Source organism: Spermophilus citellus, assembly GCF_964194105.1.
Source record: "Spermophilus citellus genome assembly, chromosome: 7".
In the NCBI taxonomy this organism is placed as follows: Eukaryota; Metazoa; Chordata; class Mammalia; order Rodentia; family Sciuridae; genus Spermophilus; species Spermophilus citellus.
The window spans coordinates 96,422,274-96,438,720 of NC_138188.1; the positions used below are offsets into that span (position 1 = coordinate 96,422,274).

Genomic DNA, 16,447 nt, shown 5'->3' on the forward strand with positions numbered 1-16,447 from the left:
GTTATTTGTTAAGTTTTATACTGTACTTGCTAAATTTTTACCACATTCTATACATATGGCATACCGTGATGAAACCTGTTTCAGTAAGTATTTTTCTTTAGCTTGTAATATTAGAATAACTTACCCATGTAGATTTAGTATTTTTCTAACAATCACATTTTTAAAACTCTGTCAATACCACTCATTTAAAAAATTAATTGTAGGATATTACCATTTGGGTCATTTATTTTTATCTAAGAAAATATTCAAGATTTTTAAGCTCATCTTTTCTTCAAACTTTAGAATTTTTGTGTAACATGACCTACAAATACTACTTAATTGATAATTAACCAGTCTTTAATTTTTACTGTTCATGTTTAGTTGCTTTTTAATATTAATGGCTATTTACTCGTGTAATCTAATGTCTGAATACAGGTTCATTTGCATCTAATATTTAATTATTATTTGAATGTTCTCTCTAAAATATTAGCTCTTTGTGAGACACTATCTTGAAGCAATTATATTAAATTTTGTAGGTATAGCTGAAATTCCTTAATTTTCTAAGTGTTCACCTATGTTAATCATGGAGTATTAGATGGTTTTTACTACATTGTAGATTATAATATCTTTACTTTGTTTTATTTATCAGTCTCTTTTGATAATAGCTATTTGGCTAACACAATTTAAACACATGATTTATGTTTTTTAAATTACTCAGTAATTGTCCTTACTGCGTTTTTTCCTTTATAAAAATTTAGAATACTCTTTATCTAAGAAAGAATATTTTTGAGAGAATTATTAAACCAACAGCTTATACTGTGCCACCTTAACAAGATTCTATAGTTTTTCATTCTTTGAAAAATAAGTTCAGATCTTACCTTTTAGGTAAAGATGGACATCAAGAAAACTTTAGTTTTTTATTCTTTCATTTTATTTATTTGTGCTACTCGCTAAGAAAATATACATTTGATTACTTAATTTAATGTTTTGTACAATAATGCTTGAGCCAGCTCTGTATAAGACACTGAAGTAATAATCTACATTAAAACAAAAACAGCAACTTTTTGTTCCTAGAGTGCAGTACACTTTTAAACTTGGAATAAAGTTATTTAGTATTCATTCACACTATAGGTTTCCATTCTTTTCACTGTATTAGTAACTGACTAAGTGTCAGTTTTGCTATTTTTAAAAGTATATAAAAGTACCATTACTGTCTAATCTTAATCAAATTAAGAATGAAAAACTATTGTTACTATGAATATATATTCATTAACTGTGCTGTCTTTTCAACTTGCTGCTGAATTAGCCTACATTGACATTCTTTGCTTTTCTGTGTCTTGTCTATCTTTACTGTTTCCATTAGATCCTCCTACTACTACCACCCTTCAGCCTACAATTCATTGGCATCCCTCAACTGCTGTCACCGAGGATCTAGCAACAGAACCTAAAAAATTGCCTTTCCCATTGTCAACTTTGGCAACAATTAAGGATGACACAATTGGCACAGTCATTGCTAGTGTAGTGGGGGGGGCTCTTTTCATAGTACTTGTGAGTGTTTTGGCTGGAATATTCTGCTATAGGAGAAGACGGACGTTTCGTGGAGACTATTTTGCCAAGAACTACATTCCACCATCAGATATGCAAAAAGAATCACAAATAGATGTTCTTCAACAAGATGAGCTTGATTCTTACCCAGACAGTGTAAAAAAAGAAAACAAAATTCCAGTGAACAATCTTATACGAAAAGACTATTTAGAAGAGCCTGAAAAAACTCAGTGGAACAATGTAGAAAATCTCAATAGGTTTGAAAGACCAATGGATTATTACGAAGATCTAAAAATGGGAATGAAGTTTGTCAGCGATGAACATTATGAGGAAAATGAAGATGATTTAGTTTCACATGTAGATGGTTCCGTAATTTCCAGGAGGGAGTGGTATGTTTAGTGACCACTAAATGTGACTTAACTATGTACAATGTTTCATTCATACTAGTTGATCATTTTCAGATTGTTCATACTTTTTCTTGAGGAAGAATAAGCTTTTTCAAGTTGATTTTCGAGCTTTTTATATTCTAATCTGACAAATGAAAATGTAAAATCTGGGTTCAATGTATCTGAGCTGCTTTACAATTTTTTTCAATGATGTACTACTGTCTCAAGATTTAAATTTTAATGCAGAGTACTTTATTGGTCTGAGGCACACAGGTAAGAAGAAATGTCAACGTTAAATGTGTGACGTTTTTGGTACAAAAATTAAAAAAAAAAAACAAAAAGAAACTACCTTGGCATTGTGTATTAAATGTTTACCTAAGACTATAATCTCAAGTATAATGTTTGTTAAACATATACCTCTTAAAAGTTATCACCACTAAATGATACTACATCAAAATTGACTATAAAGGCAATTCAAAATATGTTTATATATATTTTTAGTATACTAAAAATATTCAGCCTGATGGAACATCTTTCCTTTTCAAACATTATTTTCTAAGTTTCTATACAAATGAAATCTTTACCTCTGCATTTTAATGAGCCTTGCCATAATTACTGTAGAATGGCTTTTCAAAGATATTTTGTTGCACTAAAACTGTGGTAGTAAACTCCATCAACATGATGTGTGAAAGAGTATCATCAGCTGGTCAATATTTTGTCTCAAATACATAGAAGAGTAATAAAATACATGCCTTCTAAACATGATAATTATTACAGTTTTTGTCATCTCTGTGAGACAGTTCTTAAATTGTCCTGTGAACATGAATTTTGGTACATTAAGCAGTAGCCTTATTTTAATGCTTTATACAAATAGTTTAAATATACAAGTAGTAATGAACATATGGTACATTAAATACAGAACAGAAAGGGCATTTCATTATACCGGCATACCAGTTTTAGAGATGAGATATTTCAGCCAGGAATCTGTACAAAGGATTTTCTACACCATCTTGTTTAAGTTATTTAATGTTGATGTTGTTCAAACGGGTAAATGTATAGGAACAAAATTAAACTTGGAAACTTGGAATTTAACTAGAAAATTTTGAATTATAGAACCAATTGGTAATATTTGCTGATGAATATTGGCAGTCCATCCCCTTTTTCCTCTTATTTCCTCCTAAATGTATGTATGTGTTTTAAGATTTTTCTTTCTCCAATTAAAACTGGAAACATCATGAGGGTTTTTTTTGTTTTGTTTTGGTTTGGTTTTTTGTTTGTTTGTTTTACAGAATTCATTAAGTGTATTCTTTCCAGAATCATGTATCTTTTGAGAAAGAAATGTTATTTAAATCTTGAAATGTGAATCATCTTTGGGAGGTAGTTAAATGACTTCTACAGTGGAATTCTATAAATTTGTAATCATAAAGACAGCTGTTTTGAGGTCCAAAGAATGTGTTTTGATGATTCATTAGGAAAAAAAAAAAAGACTGTGTAGAATAAATGTTTTACCAGGGCAGTGAAGTAGAAGTAGAATCATTAGGAGAATCACAAATCAAATAAATTTTTTTAACAAAAAGATGAAGTAGGTACTTTATTAACCCTCCCAACCACCCATGCTTCCCAATCCTTATCAAATCAAAAAGTGATATGGAAGGCAAAATTCTTACATGTAAGTAGTGAAAACGTTATTTTAAATAATAATATTAAACCAGTTTTCTTTAGGAGTATTTGCATAAATTAGAAATTCTTCCCTAATACTTATAAGTCTATAATATCAGGTTAAGGAATAAAGTTAAGTTCATGGTTACCTTGTTTAAAATGTCTGTGTTTTAATATAGTTTAACCACTTATATGCAGATACTAAGACTTCTTAGTCTAAGTCATTGGAAGGAAATGTTAATAATACAATGTGATTGAAATAACTTTATTTTTAATTTAAATATCAGAGATATCAGTCACAAGAAAGATAGGTCTAAAATTTCTTCTCATAAAAATGTAAATTTGTAAATTTGTGGCTTTTCTGATCAAAATTATCTTTATAAATAAGGGATGGAAATGCTGTATGAATATGAGCTGAATAGTCATGTTTAGAATTTTATGTAAATCTCAATCTGAGTATAATCTGAAAGAAATAGCAATGTATTTCAAGAACTGTTTTTCAAAAATATCTCCTTACTGATTATAACCTTTTTACTTTGTCGTCTTATGGGTTAGTTTTTGTTTTGTTTTGTTTTTGTGGGAGAAGGCAACTTGAAAACATAGAAGTGAGTATTTGATATGTTCTGTATCCTTAATCTGAATCATGTGGCATACCAAAAGGTTTCAAAGTTTTAGGAATCCTATACTGGTGCTTAAGATGTTTTGGAAGCATTGCACTGTTGCTTATTAGAGGTTTATGTATATATGGTACTGTACATAGGGAATGGTTTGTAAACATAAATAGTTATATGAAATAAACATTTTTGTTAAATTAATTTTTGAATATCAGTTATGTGCCCAGCTAATTATTAGGTATATATGAAACTCTAGTACCTTCTTGAAAAAGATAAAGGAATGATTTCTACTATTCTGGGGCGATATTTACATTTTTTTCTTTACATATGCTTTCAACCATTTTTCCTTTAGGATTTTTTTTCCTGCTGATTAAAGTATTTCAAAAATACAATGAAAATAAATACAACTCTTTTTTTCCTACCATTTTGTTAAAATGCACTGAAACTTTTAGTAGGCTAGGGGCTAACTTTAAAGATGATTTTTGACTCTGTAGTTTTTGTCATATGCCTAACAGAACTTTTTATTTTTGATAATTTTGATATTAAGGAAACCACTAAGATTTTTGGTAGTAAGTCTAGCTTCTGATAGCCTTTTGTAGGAAAGTTTAAGGTAATGATGGCTACATGTTTTACATTAAGGAACTATAGAAAGTACAAAATGGAAGTGCAAAAACAGAAATGTGGCCGTTTCACATGCAAGAAAATGTGATTTGAGTTTCATTTTTATTTTGGTAAATACTGCTAAAACAAAATATATGAACATGTAAGAAGTTGTTATTATGTGGAAGTAATCAATGTACAGTATAAGAAAGGAAGAAATGGTACCCATATTGAAATGTGAATTCTAATAGGGGAATAGAGTATAAATTGAATTTTTTTTCTATTTACTTATGAATTAGAAATGCACTCTCCATGAAAAGGTCCTTTCTCAAATTTTTTGACATGTTGGGTTTGAGTTTAATTGCAGTTTTCATTAGTGTTTTTTTTTTTAAACCAAGTTACATATTGGGTGTTAGCTCCAATAGTCATGCAACAAACTATTGAAGTTTAAAAATACTCAAGATACTTTTCCATATTGAGACTGACTCTGTATTACCTTCATCTTGATTTTGCTTACCAGTGGTGTATATGTGTGTGTATGTGATGTATTTTCTTTAATTAACAATCAAAATATAATTTAAGATTTGTAGGAATTAGAATGTGGCTTATTTTTCTTCCCAATAATCAGGTTAAGGACATAGGTAAATAAAGTTTGGGGGGAGCATGTAGGTTGCCACGTTAGTCATTAAAATTTGACTTTAACTATTTGATTCCATATATATATGATCTCATGAATAGCATTCAAAAATGTTTGAAAAAATTGTAAAGAACATGTACCATTTTTATTTTCCCTGTAATTACTCCCTAAACAATAGAATATAACAACTATTTACATGTCATTAGGTAATAGTAATCTAGATATTATTTAAATTATAAAAGAAGATATATGCAGATCCTAAATTACAAGGAATTGAGCATCCCCAGATTTTGGTATCAGGGATCCTCGAACTAATTCTGTGGATACTGATGGATAACTGTATTGGCTTTCAGTTGAAATTAATATATTTTGAATGGTATTTATGTTGCTATTTAGTGATATTTACATATTGCTTGTGAACAGTTTTGATTAAAAATGTCATTGTTTAGAATTTTCTCCCGATTCCTATTTCTGACATTTTAAAGTTATTATTATATATATATATATATATATTTTTTTTTAAACTTTACATTATGTTAGAACAAGAAGCCACTTTTTGAATAACATACAAATTGGATTGTTGTGTTCCCTCTTGTTATGCCAGTAAAATTTTGTTCATAAGAGTCTTCAGAAAATAGTGTCCCCACAATACAAATTTTTATGTTTTAAAAAAAGTCTTCTGATTTCTTCTATTATTTAAAGAAAAGCCATGAAGTGATTTTTATTTTTTTAAAGTACATACCTACTTTGACCTGAGTGGTGATATGTTTCCATCAAGGTTTGAAACCAAACATAGTTGTACAAAAGCTTTTGAATATATATATATATATATATATATATATATATATATATATATATATATATATATATATATATAAAATCTATCTGTCTTTAGGAGTCCTTTTCTTGAACCTTGGTGATTCATGTTCATTTCATTTTGAAAGGGTAAAACGTATTTCAATTTTGGAATAATCTTATTTCACATGGCTTTTAGCAATAATGCTATTCCTTCTGGCTGGGCACTTGGATGAAGCCAACCAAGTGAGTTTTAGGAGAATAACTTTTATAATTTTATTATAGAAAATTATACAAAAATGAGAATAATTAACTTTTTTTTCTCATTTCAATTATTGTAAAATTTACCATCAGTTTTGTTTCATTTAAACATTTAGCCATGAACTCCTTGCCATTCCCTCATTAGTATAGTAAATCAGTATGTTGCCCTAGAAAGGTAATGACTCTTGAGAAATTAACCATAGTATCATTATTATATCAAATACTGTAATAGAAAGTAGTGAGTGTTCAAACACTCACTAATCATATTTGTCACCTCATTAGGTTGGTGTGGTTTTACTTCGCAATTTAACTGATAAAGTTTGTGTCACGAGTAAGGTGTTTGCATTACTTTTTGTTAGGTATACCTGCATATATTGTGGTTGCTAGAAATGTGTTACTTCCCCTCCCTCCCCATATTTTTCCCTTGTAGTTTATTTGTTGGATAAACTGCTTCATTTTCCCTACGCTTTCCCAATTTGGGAAAATATGCCTCTCCACATTTTCCATAAATTAGTAGAAATATCTGTAGTTTTTAATTAGATTCAGATTTTATTTTTGGCCAAGATTACTTAAAAGGTGGTGTATATTCTTCCACTAGAAGGCACTTAATGCCAGTTTTTCTATTTTGATATTATTAGCCGTTTGATAGTCAATGCTTACACAATTAACAGGGAACTTTCTCAATGTCTATATTTGTTAGCATACCAGGTGCTTTGATATTATGTCCTACCAAATGTTTCTTTTACTTCCATTTTGCACATTGGAAAACCAGTCCATATTCAAAGTCCAGCTCAAATGATAGATTTATGAAAGTTTCTTCTTAGAATTAGTAACTGCTGCCTATATCCTTTGTATCAAGTTCCATTCATCACAACTCACTTCACATTTTATCATTTTATTCTAGTTTTTGCTTATCTTTTCTAGATCAGTGGAAACTTTGACTCTCCATTAAAAATTCATATATACTTAAATTATATTTGTGGTACTATAGCAACTTGACTATATACATTATAAAAATGGCAATTTTAACTGATGGAATAATTTTTTAAGATTAATGTCTTGTCATTAAAGTGATAATAAAGAAAACCTTAATTGTTTTGGTAATAACTGTCTTTCATCTTTGAAATTAACCTTTTTTCTTACTAAAAACATTGGAAAAAGCACATGATTGTGCTTCATTTGTTTTTTGTTCTTGGTTTTATACTTTGTGATTCAATGATTTAAAAATAATATATGTTGATACTTGGTTAAGTGTGTTAGCCAAAATGCTACCTATGAAACCTAACTAGATTCAAAAAGAAGAAGCAATATTATTGGGAACTTCAACAGTATTCATCCCAACTCCTCTTTTTAGACTCTTTATAGAGCTTGTTTTTATGTGCAAGGTTTTGGATTTTTTAGTGCCTTGCTAATGACAATCATGTTACCTTGGGCATTAGGTTGTTTCAGCCCAGTATAGGTTTAGTGTGAGGTATATATATTGCAGTTGGACACAGTGTCTTACATTTATTTTATTTTATTTATTTTTATGTAGTGTGAGGATCGAACCTAGGACTTGCACATGCTAGGTGAGCGCTCTACAGCCGAGCCACAACCCCAGCCCTAGTGTGAGGTTTATTGTTAATGAGTAAATGTAAATTTGTATTTTAGTTGATCTCCTGATGTATTTGATTTTTTTTTAAATCGATTTGTCATCTCATTAGATTGCCATAGTTTTATTTCACGATGTAACTGATAAAGTTTGGGTTAGGAGTAAGGTGTTTGCATTATTTTTTGTTAGGTGTACCTGTATTGGTATTATCTTTATTATATCAATTCTTTTCAGGAATGAATCAGTGCTTAGTAGTATATAACAGATTAGCACTGATAACCCCATGTAGTACATGCGTCAGGTGTTTTTCTTTCACAGGAAACACCTATACAGTTCCTCCTTTACATTTTTAATTGTTAAATTTAATATAAGCTAATTCAGCTGAGCTCTCCTGTCATAAGATGCATGTATATGAGAAGGAAAAACCAAGTCAAGGAGTAACTACTGAAAAAATTTTTTTCAACTATCCCATACCATTTCCCCCATACAGTACTGCAGGTGTTTTGTGTGGCAGGTGAAACATCTGCCCCATCCACCAAGTGCTGCTGTCAGAGCCAATTCTTGTGCACTATTGAATATTGAGTTTATTGAATTATTTTTAAATATAAGCAGTGAAATTTCTTTACTTGATTGGATCATGCATATTTCATGCATTCTGTGACCTCACTTTGGGAATTTTTGTTTTTTGAAGACCTAAAGATTCATTCTTGCATTCCTAACCCTTAGCACAATGCTTGGAACATATTAGATTTTTAGTAGTTTGTTGGATAAGAGACTGTGAAGTCTTACCTGATCCAAATAGAACATTTTTAGTAAATATTAGAGATTAGAATTAGTGTGGATATAAAGGCTTAGATGTCATATTAAGATAAAATTAAAGGGATAGTTTAAGAATGAAGGACTGGTATGTGTAGCTCACTGGCAATAACCTTGCTTAGCATGCAGGAAGCTCCATATTGGATTCCCAACATTTATACATTTAATAGGAGGGAAAATGGGGGTGGGTATGGGAGCAAATAAAAGATTGTAGTTCATTGCATTAATCTTTGAATCGTGTGATGTGATCACTGAAGTTTTTGCAAAAGAACCAAAGAAACAAGAATATCTTGTCTCACTTTCAGAGATGGATTAGGTGTGCACATAATGCTTGAATAACTTTCACATTTCTATTCATTTTTTATTACATTGTTAATAAAGAAAGCCTTAATGTCTGTAATATTTGCCATGTGCATACTTTTTCCAAAAAGTAATGTTCTTTGTGTAATTTTTTTAGTATGATTTGTAATTGATTTTGAACATTTTTCTTAGAGGCTATATACATGATATCTTTATAGGTGGTATACCTTTGTTGTTATCAGGGAATGCTATTTTCCTTTTTTTTTTTTTTGGAGGTGAGTTGTCATTGAATATTGTGGCTACTATTATAGCAACAAGCTACTCTTTTTAGAGAAGTGTGCATCAGTTTTCATGGTCAATGTAACACTTTTGTCCTTTTATTTTCCTTTACTTATAAACATTATTAGACTTTAAGAACATCTTAAGTGGTGGTAATGTTGCTTCTTGTCAGCCATCAGTAAACTAGCTTAGCATTTAATAATGCTAACTTATAAATATGTTTGATTTTTTTCCTTGTCAAGTTTTTTTTTTTGGAATTGTATATGTGGTATATGTGTGTTTAAGTGGGATGTTGGAGTGGCAGTGTGGTGACTAAGTTGTCAGTTTTCATCAAAATCCTATGATTTGAATGCATGATATTTTTTACCTCTTTGCATTTCATACTGTATTTATTGACTGCTGTCCTTCAAATTTTAATATTCTTAAATATACTACATCTTTCCCTTTCTCAATTAGTAAAAGAGTCTTAAAAGGAAATATGTAATATATCCCATTATGTATTTAACACAAATTTTACCCCCATTATCTGTTTGATGAATGGATTCATACCTTAATTTTCTTCCATTTGGTCATTTCAGCACTTAACATCCTGTTATGATATTAAGAAGAGGTATGCAAAAGAGAGGATAAATATGAATAAAGAATAAATGGAACTAGGTGAAAAAATGCCCAAATTAAGATAGAAGGAAATACAGTAGTATAGTAGTATACATAGAGTCAACTCTCAGCTGTAGACACCTCGAGTTAGAAATGATAAGACTAATGTGACAGAATTGGATAACAAGGTAATAATTAAAATGTTTAAAAATAATATATATTCGAATATTCAGAATACTAAAATATTGTATCTAGGTTTGGGAATTTGGACATTAAAGTATACATGATTATGTTTTATACTTGCAATGCACTACTAAAGTTCAGATTATTGCTAAGATTAAATGAAAGCCTTTATTGAAGATACGAAGTTTGATGAAAACTCAATTATGACCTGTAGATTAAGAATCTCAATTTTAGCTATTAAAGATTGGTAGAGTCATCTCCTTTACAGTCAATGGTAAAATTGACCAATGGACAAGGCTATAATTTATGTGATGGGGAAAATGAAAATGTAGGATAGATTTTTCATAAATCATCCCAAATCTTTAACATTTATAAGTGCTGAGTAAATTTGTACTGCGTTCCATTTTTTTTTCCTCATCCAGTACATAGTGAAATGGAAATACTAGGGATTAATGAGCAACAATAGATCTAGAGTGAGGCTAAAAAATGACACATTAATAAATAAATGCAGAATAGTAAGTATTTATGAAGAAATATTTATGATTGGAAGGAAAGTAAAATGTTCTTTTTGACCATTTAACACACCATGTGGCCACAATAAAATAGAAGATACTTCTAAATACATACTTAAATGGCAAAACTATGACATGATATTAAGTAGATGAAATAGTCAATCCTTACAGTGCTTTAATATTTAAATTTCCCGTATCTGGATCCTAACAGTAAATGAAATTGTTTAAGAATATATGTGAATAAATCAATTTAAGTGAAAACTAAGCATTTATTAGCAAATAGGTAGCCCAAAATGCAAGTCTACATTAGATATTGCAAAAGAAAACATTATTCCCCAAACAAGGACATGAGAGTGAAGACTTGTACCCTTCCCACTCTTTTTTTCTTTGCTACTCATTGACTCAATGATCATAGGTAAATCATTCAACTTTAGAACCACAGTATTTTTCATTTGAAAAATCTTATTTTCAATATCTTTTACTGGTTAGAAGGATAAAACAAAATCATGTATATGAAAAAACTTTTGCAACTTACGAATCACCTCACAAATTTAGTTGAATTTAATACGACTGAAATTGTCAAAATAATATACATAGGATTGATGGTTTGGTCATGTCCTTTAATACTTCCTAAATTTGAAAATATAGTTTATTATAGTAATCTTAGTGGACTCATTTTGTAGTTCAAAAATATAGCAATTTAATTTTTTAAACGTGTGAAATTCTAACTGGTAAATACATTTATTATATTCTTTTTTACAAAATTTGTGATATAGTCTGGGAAAGAGAAGTTGATATTCAGAAGTGATATGCTATGTCAATAGCCAGATAGGAAAGAATTTCCCTTGTTGCCATGTTTAGTCCTGTTTTAAAACATTAATATTAAAAAATTAAAAAATGTTTTAGTATTCTGTCACTGTTTATACTGTATTCATTTGATCTTTGGTGTTTTTTGATATTTTTCTCTTGAAGGTTTTTGGTTTCTTTAATAATAGTTTCTTTTTTATTCTAATAGAATAAAAATGGTGAATGTATGTATTGTTGGTTGACTCTTAAAAAATATTGACTTTTGATCACCTTTTAGAGTAAGAGTATAAAATTATTTTCATATTGTTTTCTCCTCCAGACATTTTACCATAAAGAATAGATTAATTGTTGATATCTATTGGGGATATTCTTTTCATAATTTGAAAAAAGCAAAACTGGGGTGCTTTATAAGGAAGAAAAAAGGATGTTAACCGAATGGTACTCAAACTAATGAATTGAATTTTGGGTCCTATAAACTGACTGTTGGATACCATACTTCAATCAAATAGCATTTGCACAATTTAGAAATTAAGGTATGAAATTTCAAGAACTCTTTAAAATGTTTTGAATAGCCTAATTTTTGTTACTTTACAGATGTTCCATTTAAGCAGACCTCTTCCATAGCTGTAGCTGGAGCTGTCATTGGAGCTGTCCTTGCCCTTTTCATCATTGCAGTCTTTGTGACTGTGCTGCTCACTCCTCGGAAAAAGAGACCATCCTACCTTGACAAAGTGTAGGTAACTTTTTTTGCCTGTGTTCTACTATCACTATTCATTATGCATTAGTCTTTATATCTGCCTTTACAGCTGCATGTATTTAAAGTGTCCAAGGGAGAGAAGTTAGAATAATCTAAGACTTGTTAAATACAGTAGTGGTTTCAAAAGGATATCTTAAAGTATATTTTAGAAAGTGAACAACATCAAGGAATCCCATAAAAATATAAATTAAGGGGCTGGGGATGTGGCTCAAGCAGTTACGCGCTCGCCTGGAATGCGTGGGGCGCTGGATTCGATTCTCAGCACCACATAAAAATAAAATAAAGATGTTGTGTCCACCGAAAACTAAAAAAAAAAAAAAAAAAAAATTAATTCTCTCTCTCTCTCTCAAAAAAAAAGAAATATAAATTAGATAACATTTTTACCCAGAGTGTACTAGACATTTTTCCATACTACTACACATTGATACTTTATGTTGCCTATCCTCTGAATAGAAATGCAGGCCTTTGATGAAGTACTAGTTAAAAGTTTAAAAATACCTTAGAAACTTAATTTTTTACTTCTTCAGATTATGTATGTCTGTATTATATAAAGATATAGCTTTCATCTACCAAGAGTCGTTGAATACATCAAGTTTTGAAGTTGTTTTTTTTTTATTTTAAGAGATATGCTTAGTTTTGGTGAATTATAAAATATACATGTTTTTATTCAAGGAACAAGCAACATTCTGGGCCAAATCTTTCAGATGGTTTGATAAAATAGAAATTTCACCTTGTTGCAGAATCAAATGACGTATGTCTCCATTCTCAGTTCTGTCAGTAGTTTTGTTGCTTTACCTGTGAACTATGAATAATACTTTTTCTACTTACTTTACATGATTATAATGGGAATAGAATAAGATAATGTTTTATGAACTGTACAGGTCTATACAAATGGCATTCTCCCCTTCCCTCCAGTGCTGAGGATCAAACCCAGGACTTCATGTATACTAAGCAAGCTCTCTATGTATCTAGCTACACCCTCAGGCCCCCCACCATTTTTCTTTTATTTTGAGGTCCAATTTTACTAATCTCCCCAGACTGACCTCCAATTTGCAATCATCTTGCCTTAGGCTTGCAAGTAGCTAGCATTACACCTGTGCACCATCATACCTGGCTAGCATTAAATCTTCTGCTGTTTATTTATGTTTCTATTAAGGATATAAGACTGGCATTTAAAGGATGAATTCATTTTATCTTTAAAAATGCATTGTATATTATCTGCTTCTCTAATCTGGCACAATTACCCCTCTTTTCTTTTTGGATTGAAGATACCAGGGTGTCAGTTTCAGCTCTGCCTTGATCAAATTGAAGGTCTGACTATAAAAAAGTAACTTTACCTTTGTAATCCTCAGTTTGGCCTTTGATACTTTGGAGCTAAGAATTTGGTGTGATTTTCATTATGTGAAAAATAAAATTACATAAATAACAGTAAAGTGCTCTTTCAGTGTGATACCTTTCATAAAACGATTTCTTTAATAGAGAATGACTAGCATACTGTACCTTTGTTCTCAAATTTTCATAGTCTTTTCTATAATTCCAAAAACAATTTATTATTAGGTTAATGCATTCACTTAAATATTTTGTTTATTTTTAAAAATTTGTTTATTAAGTATATTATTTTATGCCCATGTGAGAAATTATTAAACCACAGAGAATTTATTACTTCAGTATCTATCTATAGCTTTCATTCCCTTCATCCTTAATATAGTCAGTCTTATGTTTTATTTACTAATTACAAGTACTGAAAATATATGATCTTTAAAAGTACGAAGATATATATAAAATTATGTTCTAAAATATAAAGAACTACAAGATATGTTTAAATCTGTTTTTAGTTCACAAGTGCATTTCTTAAGCATATATTGGTCCCTTTTTTTATTTCAGGTGGCAAGATTGATTATGGTCTGTAGACTGAAAAATCTTGATGTGTGTGATGTATATTCTAAGAGTAAGGAGGTCTTTTGAAAGTCAGACTTGGAAGTATTTCCAAAATACAATATAAACTTTTTTCAGTATTATTTTAAAATTAAGTGTTTTAAATCGCTTGTATGATACTCTAGAGGAAAGTGTAATGACATATTTGTTTGATTATCTTTAAAATGCAGATATAGTCAATGTGAAAACAAAAGTTAAGTAAATTGGTCATGTACTAGATTACTTGCATAACTGTAACTTTCAAAAAATGCTTATTCTACTTTAGCTACTTCTTAAATTAAATATGAATAAATTAGTCCTAAACATTAAAATTAATGATTACTTTTATTTTTTGTTTGGTACGTTAAATGAAAATAAGAAGTGAGTTAAACACAAAATGGAATAATAATTTTTTTATAGTATGAGGAAAATATCCCCTAGACTTGTGAGAACTTTGATTTTTTTCTGCCTCCTTTGTTTTGCTAAATATGGCAGTCACATTTTTAACCTTTCTAATGCAGGATTGATCTTCCACCCACACATAAACCACCGCCTTTGTATGAAGAACGATCCCCACCTTTGCCTCAAAAAGACCTTGTATATCAGGTATGTTTATGAATACTCAGTCTAAAATACAATTTAAAAATCCTAAGACATTTCTGTTTTTTTCCCAAATATTGAATAGTAATTATACATGAAAATTGCATAATGATGCATAATCATTTATGTTTATCATATCATTTATGATTATTCATCAGTTTTTATGTTTAATCATTACTCTAAAATATCTGGAGAATCAAATTATGTCTACAAATTAGTAAGAAAAATTATAAGAAAAATTATAGCCAATGACAGGCTAAGTCTAATCAATATATTGAGTGCTTTTTGCTAAAACCTTGTGGTAGACTTACTACTAAGTTTTATTGACATACAGATTCATTGTAAAATTGGCATTTTTATATGGAATTAAAAGTAGAAAAATGGAATGTTTCTGGTAAAGTATGGTGAAGAGCTGCTTCTCTTTGGAGTACTGTATTTTACTTTTGTTTTTTTCAGTATGGTCAAGGTCTAAATTTTAGCTTTCTTTTATTTGGCAATGAAAGGTTTGTATTCCAGTTTAAAATTCTAAGTGTGAATATTGATTCTCAAGCTACATTTGTGATAACTTTTAGCATTTGTTTTGGAATTAGCTTACAGGTAATTCATATGAAAGTTTAGATTCACAGATTTCATTCATGTATTCTATGTCTGAATTAATCTTTTTTCCTTAGCATTTGGCAAAATTTAACCCAAATATTTGAATTCCTTCATTCTCTGATTTAGGTGTTTTATTATTATTGTTGTTGTTTGTTTCTTTTGTCTTTTTCTCATAGTATATTGGGATTCTAAATCCTTATCAAGTAATTACTTGTGGGAATAGTCTGTAATATTATCCTTTTAAAATATGACCTATATGTTCATCCTGAATAAAGCAATTAATTTGCTCATCAGTTAGTTTAATTTGGTGGGAAAACTCCAAATAATATACCTGCCAGGATATTTTGAGCCTCTGTTCCTTTGTTGACCATATAGGCAGCCTACTGTCCAATCACGGGACGGAAGGAGCATTCGCAACCATTGTCAATGGGTACATCTTACACTCAGTGTCTTGAGAGTGAAGATACATCATCTTTTCAGATTTCTTTTCTTACCGAAGAGTGTAGCTTCACATCTCTTGACAAATAGATGAATGTTACAAATAGTTTGAAATGTCAGTAAGGTTCTTAACTAGAGCTGTTAAATGCTGCAGAACAATACTCATCTACCCACAACAAATCTATTCAATAAGTAAATGGAGGGTTTCTAGATTTAGTTTTAGGAATTTATTTTTTCTGGAATATCATTAGGAATATTTTAGGAAAATCCTAATTGTATTTTATTTTAATAGTCAGTAAAAATAATTGTTTATAAATAATTTGATATTGTCTTCAAATTGGATATTTACAAAAACTTCCAAATCGAGAAAAAATATTTTTAGATCATGTGTCTTCAGTTTTAGTTAAGAAAATAGGTTTTCTATATAGACACTGCTTAATTAAGCACAAAAGGAAGCATATTTATGAATGATGTTCAAGTCAACTTAGTTGACAGTGGTCCAGATGGCTATTTGGCTATTTTTAGTATTGCTGGAGTCAGAGAAGGCTTCCTAGATGGATCAGTTTTGAAGGAAATTCTG

At 29.8% G+C, this 16,447-nt stretch overlaps 1 protein-coding gene across 1 annotated transcript in view; it reads left to right on the top strand.

The window, feature by feature from the left end:
- NECTIN3 (nectin cell adhesion molecule 3) overlaps nt 1-16,447 on the top strand; it is a gene marked incomplete at its 5' end in the record, with an annotated part of 139,037 nt that overhangs the window by 64,819 nt on the left and 57,771 nt on the right. Inside the window, 2 exons of the mRNA XM_081301957.1 lie at nt 12,156-12,294; nt 14,754-14,838. Of these exons, the coding sequence (XP_081158083.1) occupies nt 12,156-12,294; nt 14,754-14,838 (224 nt within the window). The remainder of the gene's footprint in view (nt 1-12,155; nt 12,295-14,753; nt 14,839-16,447) is intronic.